Genomic DNA, 23858 nt, shown 5'->3' with positions numbered 1-23858 from the left:
AATATGGCACAGTGGCTCCAGAGCCAAAATGTCTGTCTTTAGGTCTTGGCTCATCTACTATTGCTACAATGTGTTTTGCCTCCATTTCTTCATCTGTAAAATGGGATTGCTAATCATTGTCAAGACTTACTAGATTCAACTTGAGGATTCTACCAGTCAAGTCCTGTCATGCATGTTTGGATGCATGGGACACAGTGGAGAAGTGTCATGGTGAAGGTGGCATAGCTAGTGAGCAGAGAGGCAAGGCTTTGGACAGAGAGGTCTTCCTGACTGAAAGCCAGTGCTGCCTGGCTGCCAGCCCGCCCCCTCCCACTTGCAGGAGGCAGCTGGATCTTGTTCACTCTCCTTTGCAGTGCCCCAAGCCACTGTGCCCTAAGTTGCAAAGACCAGCATCATGAGAATTTATGAAAGGCACCACTTGTGTGAATAACCAATGGAGAATGACCCCATAAGCCCCTGTCAGGACAACGTGCTCAGGAGAGCCTCAGTCATCAGTTGGGGCTTGGTGAGCTTCTGCATGTTGAAATATCTGAAGGCTCCCTTTAGGAATACCCATATTTTTATAACAAACAAGGAGCCCCAGTGAGTTAAATTTTTCATATCTATACTTCTTGAATCTTAGCTGATACCTCCAAAGTCCACTGCTAGAAATTAAGCATGTGTGACTTCAAATAAAGAATAAGAGATTATTGTTCTGATCTAAGATGGCGTCGGAGTAGGAAGGAGCAGATTTGGCTTTCCTCTGCTCAGGGGAGAGAGTCCTGACCGATCTTTGGAGTGGAAAGGCAAGCAACCAACATATTTCAGCATTTTTGAGAACGGAGGACCAAGGATTGTGGCAGAACCGAAAGAACAAAGAACAGATTGCTGCATCAAGGTAGGCTCCCGGGACAGGCGTGTGGTACCGGGGCTGCAGCCCCAGGCCCGGGGGCCGCGGCTGGGTTTGCCCTAGGGTTAGTGGGAGAGAGCCAGGTCGGCTGCTCCCTCCCCAGCCGAGCAAGGTCTGGGCGGCTCTGGGAGGAGTCCAGGTGCTGGCGGGCACACCGGGTGGCGAGCAGCTTTGGAGGCGGTGAACGCCAGAGCCGAGTCGCGCTGCGGACCCGGACTCCCAGGGTCACCGTTCTGGCTGGAGCTTTGGCGGTGAGAGAAACCGGGCCATTGGAAAGCGGCGGGCTCGATCGGGAGGAATTTCCCAAGAGGAAGGAGTGGATGGACACAGACACTGTTTGGGGAATTCTCCTGAAGTGACCAGTGGTTCTGGCCTGTTTGCTCCCCAGCTGTGAGCGCGCAGGCTGCGGACAGGCCGCGCCCGCCCGCCCGCGGGGGCACCGGCGTGCGGCAGACGGCCGTGCAGGCGCCCGCTCACCGGAGCGCGGGGAGCGAGGGTCGCGCTGGTAACGCCGGGCGGCGGCCGGGCCGCGGAGCCAGTGCGAACCCCACCGGCCTAGGAAGAAAAGCCAAACAAGTCAACCTTCAGACTGCCTCAGCCAGCAAGAGCAGAAAAACCGGTTTGGCCACTTTGAAATCAAGAGACTTTTTAATTTGATTCTATTTTTTTAACAATTTTTAATTTTTTAAGTTTTATTGTTTTTATTCTCTTTTGATTTCTTTTTCCTCTCTTACCTGATTTCTTGTTTTATTCCTTCCTCTTTCCTGTGCTCCAATTTTATCTCTTCTTCCTGCCTTCGTCTGCCTTTTCTATTTTTTTTCTTTTTTAAATTTTTTCCTAAATACCTACAAGTGAGACAAAAGCCTGGAACGGTGAAAAGACCAAAGTTGAACCCAAAGAAGGGGCATCACAACAGCTGGGACAGTGAGATAAATGTCACTCTGCTATTACAAAGAACCTGCAAGTTATTGCAAATTTGTATTATTATTATTTTTCCAGTGTTCCTACATCCTTTTTTTTTTTTTTTTTTTTTTTTTTTTTAAACAATATTTTTATATCCCTCTTATTTTTGTATAGCCTGCTTTGCTAGGCTGGTTTTATTGTATGACCTCACAGCTTTCCCCTGATATCTCTTTCTATACCGTATTACTAATCTACTGTCCATTAACTCACCTGTGTCCTATAAGCATACTACTCAATGTTTGGTACTTCATATCCTTATTACCTAGATTTCATAGACTCTGCCATATGAATGTTGCCATAATATTATTGTAAATAACTGCTGTTCCATGCAAGTGTAATTACTTCACAACACCGCCCCCCCCCCCAGATCGTAGCCCATTTCAAAGTTTCCTGAACTCTATTAATGTAGTGGTTAACTCTATTCTCTCACACACTACACCTATTTACTACCCTTTACTCTCACCTTACCCCAGAATCTGACCGCCCACAACCTCTCTGCTTTATAGATCCAACGCACAATCCTTCCTCCCCCAACAAGAGTCTTATCTTCTTTCCATCCTTTCTAAAAATCAGCTAGCTGGGTGGAAGATCACGGTTAACACTATACATAGTGAAAGGATCTCCTATATCTTCCCTACTTGCTACTACTGTAAATAGCATAGAATTCTCGGTAGCTGTCTTAAACCATTTTACCCTCCCCTCCATCTGATGACAAAAAAGAATAGGTGGAGGAGGTGAACACCAGGATACCCACTGGAAGAGGAAACCCAACAACTAAGGAACCACTAACAGATAACAGCAGAAGAAGGTGAAGGAGGGAGTAGTAACCACACAAACCTCAATCCAGGGCTTATCTGGAAATACAACTAAACAGTAGAGACAGTACCCAATACAAACAACTGAACAAGATTTCTTTAAACCTTGTACACACAGAAGAACCAGCCTCAACACAACCTGCCCTCACCAGCACAACAAAATATAGAAGGTGGTGGACAGAGTGACCCACATTTAACCAGCTGGAGGGAAGGAACCATCAAAGAAAGACTCAACAACAATCAGAACCCAAAGGCAAACACAAAGCCAACTTAAACAACAGCCCAAGACCAGCGAGCTTGGGGGGTCAAGGAAACAGTACCACTGAAACTCACTGCTACTCTACTAAAGAAGTTCACATCATAAACCGAGGGAGCCAGAACAGATCAATATAAGAAGCTGAGGTGAACAAGAAGAGTCTCACAAACAATGGGAAGACAAAGAAATACTCCCCAAATGAAAGGAAAGGAGGAAGCCTCAAAAAGAATGCTAAATGAAACAGAGGCAATTCAACTATCAGATATTGAATTCAAAGCAGTGATTGTCAGGAAGCTCAATGAGCTCACAATGAGCTACGAGAAGCTACAGGGAAGCTACAATGAACTCAATGAAAACTACATCAGCATAAAAAAGGAAATAGAAACTCTCAAAAAGGGCCAAGAGGAAATGAAGAATACAATCTCTGAAATGAAGAACACAGTAGAAGGAATGAAAAGCAGGATCGATGAAGCAGAAGATCGGATCAGCGAGCTAGAGGACAAAATAGAAGAAACACCCAGAAAGAGCAAGAAAGGGAAAAGAGGCTCAGAAAGAATGAAGAGGGATTAAGAGAAATGCAAGACAATATGAAACGTAATAATATCCGTATAATAGGGATACCAGAAGGAGAAGAAGAAGAACAAGGGATAGAAAACCTAGTTGAACAAGTGATGATGGAAAACTTCCCTAATTTGATGAGACAAAAAGTCACACAAATACAGGAAACACAGAGAGTTCCAATCAAGAGGAACCCAAGGAGGCCCACCTCAAGACACATCATAATTAAAATGGCAAAATTTCAAGACAAAGAGAGAATCTTAAAGGCAGCAAGGGAGAAGAAGGAAGTAACATACAAGGGGGCTCCAATAAGGCTAACAGCTGACTTCTCAATGGAAACACTCCAAGCCAGAAGAGAATGGCAAGAAATAATCCAAGTAATGAGAACCAGAGGCCTGCAACCACGACTACTTTACCCAGCAAGGCTCTCAATTAAGATAGAAGGCCAAATAAGAAGCTTCTCAGACAAAAGAAGTCTAAAAGAATACACCTCCACTAAACCAACTCTGCAAGAGATGCTGAAGGGACTGCTTTAAGGAAAGAAAGGAAAAGAGAGAGTGAGAGAGGATCACACGTACATAAAAGGCAATGAATAAGTACCTATCAATAATAACCTTAAACGTAAATGGACTAAACGCTCCAATCAAAAGACATAGAATAGCTGATTGGATAAGAAAACATGACCCACACATATGCTGTCTACAAGAGACCCACCTCAGGATAAAAGATCTGCACAGGTTGAAAGTGAAGGGCTGGAAACAAATTTTCCAAGCAAATGGACAGGAGAAAAAAGCCGGGGTAGCAATACTCATATCTGACAAAATAGACTTCCAAAGAAGATCCATAAAGAGAGACCCAGAAGGTCATTTCATAATACTCAAGGGAAGAATTCACCAAGAAGACATAAACATAGTAAATATATATGCACCCAACATAGGAGCACCTAAATACATAAAGAAAATCTTAGAGGACTTCAAGAAAGATATGGACAGCAACACAATTATTGTGGGGGATTTTAACACCCCTCTATCAAAAATGGACAGATCTTCCAAACAAAACATCAACAAAGATATTGTGGCATTGAACAATACCCTAGACGAGCTGGGCTTTACTGATATTTACAGAACCCTCCATCCCAAAGAAGCTAAATACACATTTTTTTCAAATGTACATGGAACATTTTCAAAGATTGACCACATGATAGGACACAAAACAAGCCTCAACAATTTCAAAAAAATTGAAATCATACCAAGCAATTTCTCGGATCACAAGGGACTGAAACTAGAAACCAACCACAAGGAAAAAAACCCAAAACACTCAAATTCGTGGAGATTAAACAGCATGCTATTAAACAATGAATGGGTCAAGAATGATATTAGGGAAGAAATCAAACGGTTTTTGGAAACAAATGAAAATGAACTCACAACAACCCAAAACTTATGGGACACAGCCAAGGCAGTCCTGAGAGGGAAGATCATAGCGATACAGGCCCACCTAAAAAAGTTAGAAACATTTCAAACAAACAACCTAACCCTACGTCTACAAGAACTCGAGGAACAACAACAAAGACAGCCCAGAGCAAGCAGAAGGAAGGAAATAACCAAGATCAGAGCAGAATTAAATGACATAGAGGCTAAAAGCACAATTCTAAAGATCAATGAATCCAAGAGTTGGTTCTTTGAAAAGATAAACAAAATCGACAAGCCTTTAAGCAGACTCATCAAGAAAAAAAGAGAGAAAACCCAAATAAACACAATCAGAAATGAAAGAGGAGAGATTACAACAGATACCACAGAAATACAAAGGATTGTAACAAATTACTACAAAGAGCTGTATGCCAAGAAATTTGAAAACCTAGATGAAATGGACAAATTTCTAGAAAAATATAACCTTCCAAAACTCAATAAAATGGAAGCAGAAAGCCTCAACAAACCAATAACAGCAAAAGAAATCGAAGCAGTAATCCCAAAACTCCCAACACACAAAAGCCCTGGACCAGATGGTTTCACAGGAGAATTCTACAAAGCATTTAAGGAAGAACTAACACCTATCCTTCACAGACTATTTCAAAAAATCCAAAAAGATGGAAGACTACCAAACTCTTTTTATGAGGCCAACATCATCTTAATCCCAAAACCAGATAAAGACACAACAAAGAAAGAAAACTACAGGCCAATATCGCTGATGAACATTGACGCTAAAATCCTCAACAAGATACTGGCAAACCGCATCCAACAGTACATTAAGAAGATCATACACCATGACCAAGTTGGATTCATTCCAGGTATGCAAGGATGGTACAATATACGCAAATCAGTAAATGTAATACATCACATAAACAAAAGCAAAGACAAAAACCACATGATCATATCGATAGATGCAGAAAAAGCATTTGATAAGGTACAGCACCCATTTATGATAAAAACACTCAGTAAAGTGGGAATAGAGGGAGCATTCCTCAACATAATAAAGGCCATATATGAGAAACCTACAGCCAACATTATACTCAATGGGCAAAAATTAAAATCTTTTCCACTAAGAACAGGAACAAGACAAGGATGTCCACTTTCACCACTTCTATTCAATATAGTACTGGAGGTTCTAGCCACAGCAATCAGACAAGAAAAAGAAATAAAAGGAATCCAAATCGGAAAGGAGGAAACAAAACTGTCACTGTTTGCAGATGACATGATAGTGTACATAGAAAATCCTATAGACTCCACCAAAAAACTGCTTGACCTAATAAATGAATTTGGTAAAACAGCGGGATACAAAGTCAATATCCAGAAATCAAAGGCATTTCTGTACACCAACAATGAAACAGCAGAAGCAGAAATCAAGAAAAAAATCCCATTTGAAATAGCAAAAAGGAAAATAAAATACCTAGGAATAAACCTAACCAAAGAGGTAAAAGACCTGTATTCAGAAAACTACATAACACTGAGGAGAGAAATCAAGGAGGACACAAACAAATGGAAACATATACCGTGTTCATGGATTGGAAGAATTAATATCATTAAAATGTCCATACTACCAAAAGCAATCTACACATTCAATGCAATACCGATTAAAGTACCAATGGCATATTTCACAGACATAGAACAAACACTTCAACAATTTATATGGAACCATAAACGACCCCGAATAGCTGCTGCAATTTTGAGAAAGAAGAGTAAAGTAGGAGGAATCACAATACCTGACATTAAACTATACTACAAGGCCACTGTAATCAAAACAGCCTGGTACTGGCATAAAAACAGGCACATGGACCAATGGAACAGAACAGAGAGCCCAGAAATAAACCCAAGCCTCTACGGTCAATTAATATTTGACAAAGGAAGCAGCAACATAAAATGGAATAAAAATAGCCTCTTCAACAAATGGTGTTGGGAGAACTGGACAGCCACGTGCAAAAAAATGAAACTCGAGCACCAACTTACACCTTATACAAAAATAGATTCAAGGTGGATAAAAGACTTAAATATAAAGCGTGACACCATTAAAGTCCTAGAAGAGAACGTAGGTAGGAAAATCTCAGATATTTCATGCAGAAACTTTTTTACTGACTTGTCTCCTAGAGCAAGGGACATAAAGGAAAGAATAAACAAATGGGACCTCATCAAAATTAAAAGCTTTTGCACAGCTAAGGAAAACAGTATCAAAATAAAAAGAGAACCAACTGTATGGGAAAACATATTTGCTAATGATACCTCAGACAAGGGTTTAATCTCCAAAATATATAAAGAACTTACACGACTCCACTCTAAGAAGACAAGTAACCCAATTAAAAAATGGGCAAAGGACTTGAACAGGCAATTCTCCAAGGAGGACATACAGAAAATCCAAAGACACATGAAGCGATGTTCAATATCGCTAGCCATCAGAGAGATGCAAATTAAAACCACAATGAGATACCACTTCACACCAGTCAGAATGGCCATCATAAACAAAGCAACAAATAACAAGTGTTGGAGAGGATGTGGAGAAACGGGGTCCCTAGTGCACTGTTGGTGGGACTGCAGACTGGTACAACCATTATGGAAAGCAGTTTGGAAATTCCTCAGAAAACTAAAAATGGATCTACCTTTTGACCCAGCAATTCCATTGCTGGGACTCTATCCTAAGAACACTAAAACACCAATACAAAAGAACCTTTGCACCCCAATGTTCATAGCAGCACAATTTACAATAGCTAGGTGCTGGAAGCAACCTAGATGCCCATCAGTAAATGAATGGATCAAAAAACTATGGTACATTTACACAATGGAATTCTATACAGCAGAAAGAAAGAAGGAGCTCATACCCTTTGCAACAGCATGGATGGAGCTGGAAAGCATTATGCTAAGTGAAACAAGCCAGGCAGTGAAAGACAAATACCACATGATATCACCTTTAACAGGAATCTAAACAACAAAACAAAACAAAACAAAAAACTAGCAAAATATAACCAAAGACACTGAAATAGGGGATAGTCTGACACTGGCCAGAGGGGAGAGAAGAGGGAATTTCAGGGGGGAATGGGTAGGGATTACAGGAACAAATTTGGAGGACACATGGACAAAAACTAAGGGTGGGGGGTAATGGGGGGAAGGGGGGAGGGTTGGGTGGAGGGGCTGAAACGGGAGTAGGGGGCAGAAAACTGTACTTGAACAATGATTGAAATAAAAAAAAAAAAAAAAAAAAAAAAAAAAAAAAAAAAAAAAAAAAAGAATAAGAGATTATTGTTCTGAGGGTTTGCAGCGCAAGGAATGCCACTTGCCATCAATTAATCTCAGGAAGTGAACTAAATGCCCTGCTACAGCAGAAACACAAAAAGCTTGCCTTGAAGACAACAGCCTAAAGCAAAACCACAAATCCCTTTTTTAGCAAACCTGCTGTGGGGAAGCTGTTATTATATTTTAAAGAGCACAGTTCCCCTTGCAGGAAAATAAAACAAAACCCAGTTTTTCCTGTGGCAGTAGGTTCAGCACTGGACTTCAGAAATTTTACATTAAGTACAAGTAACCCAAACAAAAAAAAAGTTATGAAAGAAAAAAATTAACAAAATTGTCTTAAAATTATATCCTTTCCCTCACTTGATTTTTAAGACCTCATTTCTCATCACATTAGATGCCTTCTGTCATTACTGGCAGGTTTGGGAAACTGTGGGCAAATTTCTCATCTCTCTGCAGGCTTTTCATCTAGTGGCAAATACTAATTTTATTGAGTAGGTATCATGTCAGGCACTCCAGCAGCTATCAGGACATTTCTGAGGCCTCAAAGTTTGCTTCAAATGTTCTGCCTGAAGCTGCCCTCCTAGTTGTTTCCCTTCCTTCCAGGAGCTCCTACAAAAGTGAGAAATCCTCTTTCAGAGGTAATATGTGCATCTCTGTCTTACCTATTAGCTGGTGAGCTTCTTTAGGGCAGGAAACTCCTATTGCACTCTTCAGTATATTTCCAGGGTCCAGCAGAGGACATGGTAGGTGTTCAATAAATAACCAACTAACATGAGGAGCTAATCAATGATTTCTAGTCTCTGAACACTTTTCAGTGAGTCAGTGGAAACTCATCCAACCTTTTATGGAGATCAGAAAACGTGTCCAGGGAGAGCTCACTCACCATCGATATCTTGTGACAGTTCTTTTTGAGAACAACTAAGGCTCTTGCACTATTTTCTACTTTACAGAGTCTTTATTTGAAGTAGGGCATTGTGAACTGAAGGGATACTCTGAAATACGTCTGTAACAAGTCAGCCTGCCTGGAGTGTGCCTGGAGCCAGCAGCTACAGCTGATCAGCAGGGAGGACTCATGTCTGATGTCCAAGGGTAGTCAAGGCAGATGTTCTTAATTAAGCAACTACTGAGTACTCCAATGCCAAGTATGAACACTTCTGAGAGGAGGCCCCCATCTCATCACGCTTCTCACTGTCCTAACACGTCTAAGCGGTGGCTCTCAAAGTGCTTCCCCACCTCAGCTGCAGCAGCAGCACTGAGGAGCTGGAGAGAAATGCAGATTCTCCAGTCCTGCCCTGACCTACTGAATTAAGCTCTAGTTTAACAAGGTGCTCCAGATGATTCCAATATATGGCAAAGTTTAAGAACCAGTGCAATCAAGTTTTGCCCATACGGAGAAACTATGTGGTGAATCAATCCTACCAAAGTCAGCAACTGCTGGCAAAATACAGACTAGAAGTCTATGGTTCTACTCAGTAAGACCAGCACTAGAGTGAAGCAAGTGAGGGCCTGGGTGCAAAATTTCAGGAGGTGCTGCATATGCCTCACCCTAGTCCTGATCCTCCTATTCAAAAGGCAAATGATAGGACTAGTGACCAAAGCACACCCCTGTTGCCTTCCCTGTGACTCTTCAGAACTTGAAAGTTTGTGTCAACACCTAATGGGGACTCCTAATCAGAATACCACACTAATGACTCTTGCTGACCTCTCTATCTATGAGCCAAACAGCAAATAAATGTAAAAAAGCAAATGAAGTATTAGTTCTGGTAAAGTGCAATACTTCTTCTTTTCTACCCCCCTATCTCCACTTCTCCTCTCCCACTCCATAGAAGACAGCATGGCAGTTGGTAACTGAGTCCTTGAGTGCGACACTTATGAGTCTCAGGCCATGCAAGTAGGGTTCTGGCTGTGCTGGCCACAGGAGACTGGAGAGGGTCTCAGGTGGTCACCTCACGAGGACTCACATTGGGTTTTCAGCACCATTAAATGATGTGCCTCATTCTGGCTGCATTTTATTTCCGGGTGTATAGTATTTGCTGCTGTGTTGTAAGGGTCCTGACTTTGGGATTCTGGCTCTTCTCTTAGCTCATCCTTCAGTTATCTCTCCTGAGACATGGCTGCCCATTGTCACTGCCCTCATCTCCCACCCGATGGCCATCTATGGAGTCACCTTGAAAAAAAACTTCAGGCCAGGCTTTTGCCACTCTGCCAAAATTAGGGTCCTTTTCCACTTCTCTGTAACTACCTACTTACATTTTCTTTTACTGCCTAACAGGTATACAGTCAAGAACTACTGCCACCTAATATGTCATTTGTTGTTAGGCAGCCACCATTCTCAGAGGAAGAAGGAAATGTCTGCTTTTATGTTTGGGAGACATCTGGGAGAAATGACATGTTCTTCAGCCCCAGAGGAGAGTATACAAGATGCTCTGGAAGCAAGAGGACAGGATAATGACCCTCTGCTGAGCATGCTATGGCCCAAAACCAGTCTTAAGTCCACCCAAGTCTTGGTATGATGAGACCCACTATTTCTTTCTTCTCCAGTCCCATAGGGCCTGTCATTTCCTATTTGTCTGTGCATTAGGAGGTAAATGTACTTAGCTAAGCTGTCTGTGCTTTCCTTCTTTATTCTGCCCAGTGGAAGGAATTGTGAGAGCAGCCTTCTGCCCCCAACTCTGCCTGGGCTCAGGCCAGGTTGCCATCTTCTATCGCTAGGACCTTTTAAGCTGACAGTCCTAACAAAAAGACCCTGTGAAAGAGTCAAAGGATAGAGAAGGGGACTTAACAAGCAGATGCTTTTATTTCACTTAATGATGAGTAAATGCCCAACAGGATAACCTGTTCTCCTCAAATCATGTTTCTTTTCCCATTTAGACAACAAATGTCGAATATTTTCTGTCTCATGACATGAAGCTCCACTCACAATGTTTATTTTTTCTGTTTTTGGTATCATCAATTATCCATGCTAGCCCAGCTGGGGGTTGTGTCTTTGGTAAATTGTCTACCTGCCATATCCTGTCGTAAATCTTCATGGCCCATGCTTCTCAAACTTACTCCAAATTCCCTGAGCTCCTGGAGCAATGGGTGTAACATGGACTAATGTCAAGAATGCTGTGTGTCCTTCTTCAGAAGACTGCATAGCCCCCTTCCAGTCCACTATGCACAGCAGATCCTGGGTGGCTGTCACCCAAAGGGCCTTGGCAGAGGCTGGGGTGGGCTGATCCTTCTCTTTCCACCTCTGTACTTATGTAACATGTGTCTCAGGAGACCCCAGTGAAGGGCTCTAAATCCTTCTTTATTGTGCCACCAGTGGCCCTCCCAAACACCAGTTAGGCCACTGCCTCCTAAAAAACCTGCGAGGTCCCCTGCTGCCTATGACAGGAAAGGGTGCCACAGGTAGGTGCCAGACGACTGTGATAGGACCCTGTGCTTCAGCCACACCAAGTCACTTGCTATGGCCCGGACACTTTCTCTATTTCCTGCATTGGGTCAAATGGTGAAGGAGTTAATAATATGGGCTTTGGAGCTAAACCACCTGGATTCAAATCTTCATAATTAGGTAAGACTTACTGGATTTACTAGATTTTACAGCTGTGACTCAACTTCTTCATCTGTAAAGTGGGGAAAGATTGATTCCTACTCATGCAGTTGTAGTTAGGATTCAGAGTTCCTAGGCACAACACTCTTGGAATGATGCCTGACACTCAGTAAGCAATGAACAGTGTGAGTAATATTAGCAACAGAGAATTCTCCTCATCACACAAGGCTAGGTTCATTGAAACCTTCTTCTCACATAGGTTCAGCCTTCCAAACCAGAGGTGATGTCAGCCCACTCTATTCTCACAGCCCATGCTAATAGATATCCTAACTGTTCCCACTCTATTTTGCTGACTCCTACATTAATTAAACTGTGAGTGTTTTGAAGACAGACACCTTCTCTAAACTATATTACTTTATACCCTTCAGAGATCTTCTTCTAAGCCAGAGGCTTTCACAAAACATATGCTGGATGAAAATCCATCTGAGAAAGGAAGAGAAGCAGACCCCTGAAATGCACAGACTGGTGGGTTCCACCAGAGGATACAGTGTGAGAGCCCAGGCATTGCCTTCACACCGCCTATCCACCTGAGGGACAGTCTCAGCAGCCAAGAGGCATTCGAGAATAAAACAACTGGAAAGTGGCCATAGAAAGAACTGAGTATGATTGTAACCTGGGCATAATGTAAGGAATCCATGAATCTCGTAAAAATGGTGTCAACTCTACTTTTTTCCCCCTACAGGGACTTCTAGAGAGTTTTTATTGGATATTCAATAGGGTCTGTAAAAACTACCTCCCAAATTAAGAACCTGTGACTTAGTTATTTAGAGACAAAGTTCTTGCCCTTAGGGGCCTTACAACTGAGGGAAGACACAGATATCCTTATAAGGCACAAACCACCAACTAAGGAGAACAGAGCATTGAGTGCTTGGTGAGTATGGAGGAAGCTGGGAGAGGCTCCTTAAATCATTCTATGTTAAGAGACCAACAAGGAGGCAAATAACAGGGCACACTGGGAACCCCATGACCCACTCCTCCCCAGGGGCTGTGAAGTTCAAGGTCATCTATTAGGACACAGGAAACCCTAGCTTGGAGCACAGACATTCACCATTTATCTCAGTCTGACTGCAAAAGCTGTTTTCTGTCAGAGTGACTAAAAACCATACTGTCGGTATCCAGACACACAAAACGAGGCTGTTCACCTAATGATTGTACAGAGAGTTAAGTGACACTTAAAAATCGGGGTAAGCCTGATGCCAGAACAAAAGGGAGACAGAGACCCATTAGCACTGAGTCCCAGCAGCACAGTATACTGGCAGATAGTTTGCAAGGAACCCTCTTGTAGGAGCCTGTTTTATTTGCAGAAGCCACAGTGGTAAATTAAAGCCCATCCTCGCCCATTCTGGGCTCTCCAGTTTCTCTTGGAGCTATTCCTATCACTGCCCCATAGGCCACTAAACCTGCCCACATTCAGAATGATTGATTCTGTTCAAACAGCAAGCCACAAGCTCATGTCGAAAAACCACTTCAAATATGTCATTAGCTTTCTTTATGGATGTTTCAGGTCATAAGAAATAGGACCTGGGAGTCATATCTTCTATAGAGTAGAAAGGGAGTGTTTGAAGAGGTAGATGGACCTGGAGAAACCACAAGGTACTGCATGAGCCCCTCCGTTTTCTTTCAATCAACAGAAGGGATCTTGCAAAAAACGGTTCTGGGAACCTCAGGACCAGTGCCAGAGTCAAACCCAACAAACCCATGGTTCTCCATTCACACACTGGAAAGGAAGGGAAACAGATTGGGCTTAACACCCTGTCTTTGCTGCCACATCAGAGCATAGAGAACACCTGGGACGCAGAAAGTAATGGAGAAGTGCCTCAGACTTTCTGACCTGTCACAAAACAGCCTGTTCCAGCTGAGAGACCCTTGTGGTGGTTGGGGTAAAGTATCCTGGTGACAGAAGCTGTGGCCACAGCAGCAGCTCAAAGGCAGCAACACCAGAAATGCAAGTTCTGTAGCTTGGCAAGTCTCAGCTCACCGCCTGACCCACGTTTAGCAATTCTGATGTACCATGGAACAGACAGCTCCAGCCCAGGTTGTCTGCCTCCCTCAGCCCCTCTCCAACAGGCAATGAAAGCTAGACCCACTTTGAAAATTCTCCCCCATCATGCAAACTGACATAGGCATGCTTTTCAAAAACCCACAGCCAATCTGTTGATCATTACTTATTTACAAAGGCCTTCAGGCAGAAAGTCCTGTAAAAACCATACTTGATACGGTATACACTAGCTTTTTCTGCTTGTGGAAAAAAAGTCCCCTCAAGGCTACCTCAAACCATCACTTTCTATTGCACATAAAATGTAGCGTGTAACACTAAAGTATTTAATATATATGGTATAATATATCTACAGGAAAGGCATTTGTGTAGAAGTATGTTACCCTGGATTTGGTAATTTGATGTTTTGCTGAAGGCTACGACTTAAAAAAGCTTCCACCACGTACAGAAGACCTGTCATCTTGGTACCCAAGAGCCAACAGAATAAAGAAGTACCCTTAAGCAGCAAAACTTTGACACAGCTTTGAAGCATATGAAAACAGTGTAACTCCTCAGAATTATTATTACTCAAGATCAAAGAAATGAGCCATACTTTACATAGCAAACAGGGACAGGGAATTTGGCTCCAAAGGTTTCAGATTTTTCAGACTTCTCTTTATTTATTTATTTGCTCCTCTAAATTTAGGCAGAAGAAAGTGCTTTTCTCTACTTTAAATGGATAAAACTATTAGCATTAGATAAGGCGATTACCTAAAGGTGAGTAAATAGGAAATGCATGCTAGCATGACAACTGGCTTCATGAGAATGAGAGGCTTGGCAGTTGGCGCATTTTATTCCTCCTTGTAAACTGTAAACAAGCATGTAAATCAGCGAGACCCGAGCAAGACTGAGCAAAGGGGGAGGCAGAGAACTGTTAAGGAAACATTTAACAGGAAGAAACGGTTATAATGGAAACAGATATGGGGCTGGGTGAGTCTTCCATAGGAACTTGTGTCCTCAGCTGCATGGAGAAGGACCGCCCATCCCCATCCCAAAAAGGAGCTCGAGGAGGGCCAGGAAGATGTGAATGTGGGGGATGAGGGGAGAAGGAGGGAAAAATCGCCATCATTACATTTCAATAATGAAAGGTAGAAGATTGGTCAATGCAGATGCAAAGGGAATAGTAACATCAAGATGGCAGGTATTTCCACAGCTGTGACCATTTCAGGGAGAGCAGTGCCCATCTGAGATCACCCCTGCTTCACTGAGGTGACAGAGAGGGTGTTGGAAGGAAGAAGCGCTGGAATTGGCAGATGAATCAAAGACAAAAACGAGAAGATGAAAGATAAAGAAGCTAATAAGAGGAGCTTGCAGAACTGTGTTGAAATTTGGTTTCACTTTCTATTTCTTAGAGGAAGCCATAGTCAAGATAGAAAGAGGGAAGGGAAGGGAAGGAAGAGAAGGAGGGAAAGAAGGAGAGAGGGGGAGAGGAAGAGGGGGGAGGAGAGAGAGAGAGACCACACTGTATTCCATAATTAATATTGCTTTTAGCCTGAGCAGATCTGTATTACTTTTGAACTTTGCTTTGGCAAGTCCACAGATTATTAGATTTTTTTTCTATCAGTCGAAATCAATTAACAGAAATTTGATTTCAATGGACAGGATAAAAGGAAGGTAATCTTCAGGTTCATTTTTGATTGTGATGATACATCTCACATATGGCCTTAAGTACAGACAACAGTCCTCGGAGGGACTCCAGCAGAAAGAGAATAGCCAGAGGCGAACTAACCACATGAGTTCCTCTGATTGGTTGCCACCATCATTAGTGCCACTGCTGTTTAGGAACTACACACAGACAGGACACGGTGACAGCTAAGACTTTAAAGCCTATGTATTTTTCAAACAGCTTTTCAAACTGTTTTTCATGACAGAATTTTTTCAGCTCTATCATTAACTGCTGACAAGCTGACAGAATAAATACTCCAGCCTTTAAGAAGCCATCTAACGATCCCATCCCCACCCCCCTCCTCCCGCTTTCTAGAGAGGGGAGGCCCTGGCCCTGGGCAGGGTGGGGAGGGTGAGAAAGGGAAGAGAAGGAGCTAGAGGGGAACCCCCTTGGCCGAGGCCCCCTCCTTACCTCATCAGCTTGGGCGAGGAGCTGGGGGAGTTCCGCATGCCTCCATTCCGTTGCTTTTTTTTTTGGTGACAGCGTTGAGGGCTGCTCATCTTCAACTGGAAATACAGGCAGCTCATGAGATTACGGACAGTTTGAAGGCAGACTGAAAATTACAGGCAAGATATCGAAGGACACACATTCATGGCTCAGTCACTCACTAGGAACTCATAACTGTCTTTTAGGACCCAATGACAAAGACCAAATGTGTTAGTCCAAGAAGCCGGCTTAGGAAAGGTGAAAGCATCACCTCTTTTACACTCCAGCGTTTGAACATGCACTTCAAACAGACTACAACAGTTTGTAAACACCCTGCCATAGAGAAAAGAAGTGATTTATCTGAATACAGAAAATATTTATAGGGGAACACACAATCGTTATTCTTAGAGATAATTTTGGTTACTTTGCTTGGGGGGGCAATCAAAAGGGTTTTCTCATAATCAAAATCAGAAATAAAGTTGTATTTGAAACAGCAGCACAATAGCTGACAGCCTGATGCTTCTGCAAATGAATCAACTTAACTGGTTCCTAATCCCTGCACACCTGATGAAGAGCCTTGGAGAGAGGCAAGGATTTGAGGCCTTGACAGCCAATGTTTCAATCACTCAGGACTGGGAACATTGGAGCATGCTGGCCCAAGAATCCCCAGCCCAACTCAGCTCTTGTCCCCTACACCTTCAGAAAAGGAGGGCTGTGCACATGGGGTCTTTTCTTAACTTAGTAGGACAGGAGGACCGGGCTGTGAGGTTGGAGAACCCGGCAGGAGAAGAGCACCCAAATGAAGGAGGAGGTTGCCACTGAATGATATTTCTGATGATGTGGTGAGGGGAAGGGGAGAAGGCAGCACAGGGGATTGGAAACCAAAGGCTGTTTTCCAATGTCTAAACTAAACAGGTCGCTAAGCAATGTGAAGCTTTGCTCACACACAACACAGCATACTCTTCTGCCTTTGCCCAAAGACACCCACTAATAAGCTTTGTAGCTGTATTAGCCTGTATCATGCTTCTTTTTAAGAGAGTTGCCTGATAATTAGTAGATGCATACCCAGCCTGTCACCCAAGGGCATCGGTGGCAAAATTCTAGTCCTTCTCTCCCCACCCCCACAATTCAGGCTAAAGCTGTAATGTCAAAAAGAAAAAAATAGGATCCTCGGATTCTTATAGTTGACTGCAACACAGACTAGGAGGAAGCACCCCTGAAACCCAGAATGCACAGAAATTACCTTTAAGGTTAAGAAGAAAAACATTAGCAGTGACGACATCAAAAGATGCTTGACATTTATGTTAATGGTGTACAAGTCAGGTTGGGGAGAAAATGTCATCTCAGCTACTTGATATTATCCAAAAGACTCATATCAGCACACACATTACATGGTGCTTCCCTGAAAACCCTGAATAAATTTAGTATGTTATGATACATGGTTCCAAAGGGATTATAGTAACTCAAGTACTCTCTGTACCTGCTTCAAAGTATCACAATTAGCAAGCCCCCACTCCCACCATTCTACTGTCAGTGTGAGGTTGCTTAAATTCTGGCTGACACAGGGAAATGGAACAAGACTGTGGTTCTAGGTGAGAGCTATTCCAGAAAGAATGAAGGCAAGAAAGCACCTGTAAATGCCCACAGCCCACTAACCCTACCACCTGCGCCCCATCTCCCCCAGAGGCCCATGCTCAGGCTACGACCGTATCAGTCACTTAGGGCTCCAGGAAGGAACTATGTGCCTGGGAGGATAGTGCATCTTATCAGAAATGAGTATCCACAACAAATCACACTGAAACTAAACAGCACTTAAAAGATTAAAGGAAATAAATACAAGCCACATAAATGGTATTGAAAAAAATCACTTAGCGTTGATATGCATCTCTCGGCAAGCAAACAGGCACTCTGAGCTTGACCTGAATTCATCTTCCTTTCACAGGACAGGGGACCAGGCATCCCAGGCAGTAACGGGGTAGAAAGGCAGTGAGGTTGAGAGTGAAGGAGAACGTGTGTGTGAGTATACTTAGGCATATTTGTCATCTTCAAATGGGGTAGAAAATCTTGCATTGATGCCACCCATAACACAAGGTCACTCTAATGTAGAGCACTTGCAGTTCTTATGTGTTCAGGGTGACCTAGATTATCTGAGTCACGTGCCAGACCAAATATCATGTGTGCATGGGAGTGTGTCTAGTGGGGGTGAAAGTTCTTTTCTTCTCTATCACACAAACTTTTTAATGGTTAGAATGAAATATCCAAAAGGGTCTTTTACCTAGTCTCCTATGTCTAACTTTATATTTATTCGAGGTTGCCAGATGTTGCCATGGTTGTGTCTACATTAGTTAAGACCTGAAAAAAAGTCACATTCACTGGTATTTCCACTGAATTCTTTTGCTTAACTTTTGTTTTCCCATTTGTGCTGGGTCCACCATAAATAACCCTCTTTGGTTAAGAGCCCAATATCCTTGCACCGTGTTGCCGTCTGTTTACCTGCAGCGATGTTCAGATGGAAGACTTTCAAGTTAATACCTGTTAGCCAGGTCCAGGGGGACACCTTGTTCTGGTGCTAAAGTTATGCCTCCTTATATGCAAGGAAACTATTTATTTTCATTGCAAGTCAGAAAGATCATCCATCACAATCATACTGCATTTAAACTGGGATTTGTTCTCTTAAATGAAACTCATGTTCAAAGATTTCCTCCTGCACTCTCGGCCTGGAAATGCAGATCTGTTCCCTGAAGAGATGGGGAGAATGTCTCCAGCTTAGAAATATGAATGCTGTGGAATGGAGACTGTTATGTATGGCTCAGGTCCCACAAGAGAAGCAGTGATAACTTCTTTCCCATAAGTAGGATATAAACCATATTTAATTATTACCCTCTATATAGATCCTATCAATTTCAGCATATTTAAAGAAAGCAAATCTAGAAAAACTTTTAGTTAAGCTATAAAATATAATTTTCACTTTATGGCTTCTGTGACTACATGAGAGGAATAAAAATTGAATTAAAAGGGAGACTTAAATTTACATCCTGTCAGCTAAGACAAATGTATTGAAGGAATGGGCAAGCACCTGATGCTGATGCACATTCACAGGTTCATATTTAGCCTGCTTTTGGCTAATTACAGTACACCTCTGTCTCCAGCATTCTCACTCGCATCACGCTGTGGAAACCTCAGGAAGATACGATCTGTTAAAGGAACCTGACTTACCAGCTTCTTTAAAACACAAACAAGTTCAGGAATCCAATGTGGAATTTTTATAGGGGCTGAACTCCATCCAGTCTCCAAGTACTCATAAAATTCAAGGGCTTGTTTTTGCACATCCCTAAGTATAACACTTAATGTGCTGTTGTAACTTCCCAGTGCTCGCTTGTCTAATAGGCACTGAATCGAACAGTTTTACAGTTTGGGAAGACTCAGCGCTAGAAAAATGTCAGGCAAGTCTAATGAGGCTTCAGATCCCTTGGTTGGCGCTAGAGTTTAATTTAAAGTTACAATGATGTTTTAACATGTTTGCTTATACTTGACTAAAGAGGATTCGTTATTTCGATGACATAACCTCCAGACAATGTTCTGGGAATTGATTTAAGATGTGGTGGTAATTCCAACAGCCTTAATGCAGAGTTGAACATCTGTAACAACATTTTACTCGACTTTTCATCGTCATTCTGCTTTCAAGCAAAGGCAAGGCAACATCTTCCAGAAACACTGGCCAGAACTCTGGGTTTACTTCAAGACGATCATATATTTTACTGAGTTAAATAAAAAAAACTTTCTTTATTGGCTTAGCCAGCTTGCAAACAGTGTACCTTGGTTCACCAATGCCTCTTTGTGGGCCCTTTGAGTAAAATGGGCAAAGACTTCAACTTTCAACTTCCCCAAATAATCCAGTGCCCCGACACTGGACAAACTCCTTGCTCAGCTCCAGCCTGGGGCACATTCCTTCTTCCCTGCTTCCTCAACAGGGTTTAGCGGGATGATGCCCTTTGAGACTTAAAGGTGAGTTTGTTGGCTGGAGTTAAGAAATAGTTCAAAGCAAATAAACTCAGAAACGTAATAAAAGGCAAACGACCCATAAACATGAGTTGACTGGCTATCTCCATTACGTTATTAATCACCACATCTGGAGAAACCCACATCTGCACACACTTAGCAGGTCATTAGTAATGTCATATTCACACTGGAATCACTCAGGGTAAGAGGCATGCAAAGTGGCTTGAATGTAAAAGGCATCTAGCTAACAGGGCTTCTGACTGAAGTCTTGAGCAAGCTGCTAGTTTGCGAGTATGGTAGTTTTAATTATTATTTATTGTTCTTTATGGTTTTTCTCTATGGTATTTTGCTGCCCATTACAAGCTAAATGCATGCTGAAATCCACAGTAGTGCATCTGTCTTCAACTGAGCTCAGCATGTTAAGGTAGAGCATTGAGGGGTGCAGGGCAGTTATTAAAAACTGGGATGGGTTCCAGTACTCCTTCACCTGGCTTGGTCACAAGCCGAGAATTGTGAGTTGCATTCTTGAACTCAAATGGGTCTTTGGAATAGCGTGATCTAGCTTCAACCTTGACTGCCAAACAATAATGAGAAAAGAAAATGGAAATTAATCCTTTGTGAAATTTTTCATTAGAAAAGTTGCAAACCAGTTTTAAAATGGAATAGAATTATAACTTTAAATTAACATGAAAGTTTCTTCCTCACAGACACATTGAGAGTTTTTCTTTCCTTTTCTTTTACCCGGGTGACTTCTTAAAATTCTTTTTGCTGTGTTACTGTCATCAGCGTCAGAAGGGATAATATATCAGATGGCAATCTTGTTTGTGCAGTAATTTCCAAAAATATACAGAGTTCCCTTCTCCCTTACAACCTACACAGACATGGGAAACTGAGTTTAGCAGCAACAAAAGACCCCTTATCTCCTGAAATCTGCAAAAGTGCATCCCACTCCCTGATCGCTATATTCCAAGTCAGCAACCTGCTATGTTAACCTATCGTTTCCATCTCAAGCCACTGGCTTGGTCAGACCCTTGGCTGCAATATGGCTGCCTAATTTGCATAAAGTGCCATGGGTCTGCCACTCCTAAGAAAGGGGAACATGTAGTATGTATATCCTTGTATCATGAGTGACATCAGTGAAATGTGGATGTGTGTTGTTAGTCTATCAGGATGTGAACGTTGCTTTATTAAAACTCAGGGTAAAGAGAGGGCAAAACTACTGGACTAGACGCTGAACAGTGTGCTTCTTGATTTCTGTGGGTTTATCAAACTTCCTCCCCATGAAAAATCATATCAGTACTACTAATACAGTCATTTTGCAATATATAATTCACAATGGACAAAACTCCCAAGCTGACCCAACCTTCCTCTAATATGGACACCTAAGACTTTCACCAGAAAGTCTGGGCTACTTAACTTGAGGGTCTTAAGAGTGTGGCCATGTAAAAGCACCCCAGAACTGGAGCACAGGATGACACCTGCTTCACGGAGGGACATTTCCTATCTCACGGTCATCGACTACCAAAACCCTGGCTGCCTGGCACACGCGCCAGACTAGTGAGAAGGTGAGGGTGTTTCCTTTAGCAATGAAGGAAAATCAACCACAACAAGAAACACAAGTGCCAGATAAATAACCCATAGGGTGAGTTTGTCCCTATCATTTCTGTAAAGGAGCACTTGACTGCTGTTTCAGGATGGGTCCCCCGGTGGCGAATGCCACGTGCCCATCAGTGAGGCTGGGCAGCTGAGCACTTGTTAGAAGGTAAAACAGGCACATCTTATACCTGGAGGATCAGTGGGCAGCTCAATATCTGAACATGGGAGTTAAGTGGGTGATATCCTTGGAACAAGAGTTTCTGCTCTGACAACCTTGGGATAACATGTATCACCAAAAAGTTTGGAAAATTGTTTGCAGTATTATTGATAAGATCAATCCATAAAGCTATTTTTGAAAGACCATGGTGAATAGCAATATACAGATAATGATAAGACAAAAGATACTGCCTCTCAAAAGCAATGCCAACAGTAATAACACCTCCAACATATACATAACTCTTTAAAATTGAGCAATTGCTTTATCATTCATATTATCAGGCAGGATAATTTCATAACTTCTAGCTGAGAAAGAAAAAGCACATTTATTTGGAAAACCTAGAGGGCGTAAGTTAAAGGAAAAAAAAATAAAACAAAACCTGCCATTACATAAAATGAGGATGGAAAGTATCTCCAAGTAGCCCACCTGCCCTGGTGCCCACCCAGGGAGTATCCGCCCTGCCACATGCTGAGGGGGCAGGGAAGGGAGACTTGCTGGAGCTTTTTCATTTCTGGCTTTTGTGGAGCTAATAGGAGAATGGAGAGGGAGACTTTAAGGAACAATAGGTTATGCAGAAGTTAATCACAGGGTATATTTCTGGCTTTATCCACTACCTAGGAAACCTGAATTGTGTGAGTTTGAGTTCATCAACACAGAGCAATGAGAGAATTCAGCCCCTACATGGGAGGAAAAACAGTGTATAAATATATGAACAGATTCTACATGACCTACATTGCAATATTTTCTACAGAAACACTGTGGGCCTAATGAATCTTCTACAGTCAAACTGGGTAGATTCAATGTACCTACCATACCCACCCCCTTCCATCCCATCTCAGACCAGAAGCCTGATTGTATGTATCTTGGTAAGAGTCCAACATTCATCAACATCCCTGTATCTAGAATCTTAGCTCATACATCTTCACTAAAAACTTGACCTGCTGTAATAACTTCCCCAATACTCTGTTCCACTCAGTATTTGGTAAAAAAATTCCTTTTGGAGATCTAGTTGCCTTTTGCTCTTTTCCTTCTTCTTCTTCTTCTTCCCTTTTTTTTTTTTTTTTTTTGGAACAGACTGTCTCCATCACCTCAAGGGCAAAGAAAAGTCTCATGCAAAGATCACTACGTATTAGCTTCTCAGAGACAAGACAGAGATGAACAATGAAAGTCTAAGAGCAGATATACAACCAAAATGAGAAATGCAAGAATTTCCTTTAATTATTGCTATGGAACTTGGAGACTGGGAAGGCAGTAGATGAAAGATAACTGTTACTTTGAATTAAACTGGGGGAAATGTACAGGAGTCCAACAAAAACAGCCCCTTTTCAACTTTCCTTCTCTCCCCACTCCCAACATCAACAAGCTAGTAAATGCTCTGCAGCCAAAGAGTGTACCAGACTCGTTTATGTGGCCCTGGCATTGGCAGGGCCTGTTTGCCGAGGTCAGGGCTTCAGGACAGAGATGAAACCTGACAAGTCCCTAGCACCACGAGCTGCCTTCTTCCTTCTTAGCTTTCTCAAGCTCAGGGGTTGGTTAGTAACCCGTAGGCTGGAACATGTTTTTGTAATGGCCATGTACTAAAAAATGGTTTGTTCATTTTTAAATAGTTGGGGAACAAAATCTAAGAAGAAAAACACTTTCTAACACATTAAAATTATATGTAATTCAAAGTAGTGGCTAGAAATAAAATCTTACTGGGACACAGCCACAGCCCTTGTTTACTTGTTGTCTGTATCTGTTTTCCCTTCACAACCAGAGAGTCAAGTAGTTGCAATGGAGACTGTATGGTTGGCAGAGCCCAAGATACTTATTTGCTGGCCCTTGCTAGAAAAGTTTGCTTGTCCCTGCTCTTCTTGCATTTTTTTTAATTTCCTGTTTTCAAAAAGGACAGTGTTTTTCCAATCTGCCGAGACAACCAAATGAAAAGAAACACACATGGAGCCCACTTTAAGGGAAGAAATTAGGCAAGGTCGGGAGGGAGAGAGGCAGTTTAGTGCCCACAATGTCCCTACCATCTAACCTACTATTAGTTCTGCAGGTCCCCTTGGGTTTGAGGAAACCAGGCAGGTGAGTTTCCCCTTTTCCAGCTCAAGCTAAGTTAGAGCCATCCACCCTGCACTTTGAGAAT

General features: G+C 42.3%; 1 protein-coding gene across 1 annotated transcript in view; it reads right to left on the bottom strand.

Moving 5' to 3' along the window:
- The window catches only part of KCNMA1 (potassium calcium-activated channel subfamily M alpha 1), a 749962-nt gene that overhangs the window by 87733 nt on the left and 638371 nt on the right, over positions 1–23858 (bottom strand). Inside the window, 2 exon segments of the mRNA XM_036027545.1 lie at positions 15904–15965; positions 15967–15998. Of these exon segments, the coding sequence (XP_035883438.1) occupies positions 15904–15965; positions 15967–15998 (94 nt within the window).

This window comes from Phyllostomus discolor, chromosome 5 (genome assembly GCF_004126475.2).
Source record: "Phyllostomus discolor isolate MPI-MPIP mPhyDis1 chromosome 5, mPhyDis1.pri.v3, whole genome shotgun sequence".
Classification (NCBI taxonomy): Eukaryota; Metazoa; Chordata; class Mammalia; order Chiroptera; family Phyllostomidae; genus Phyllostomus; species Phyllostomus discolor.
The sequence above is the reverse complement of the archived record's forward strand: the minus strand, read 5'-3'. Positions and strand labels throughout refer to the sequence as shown.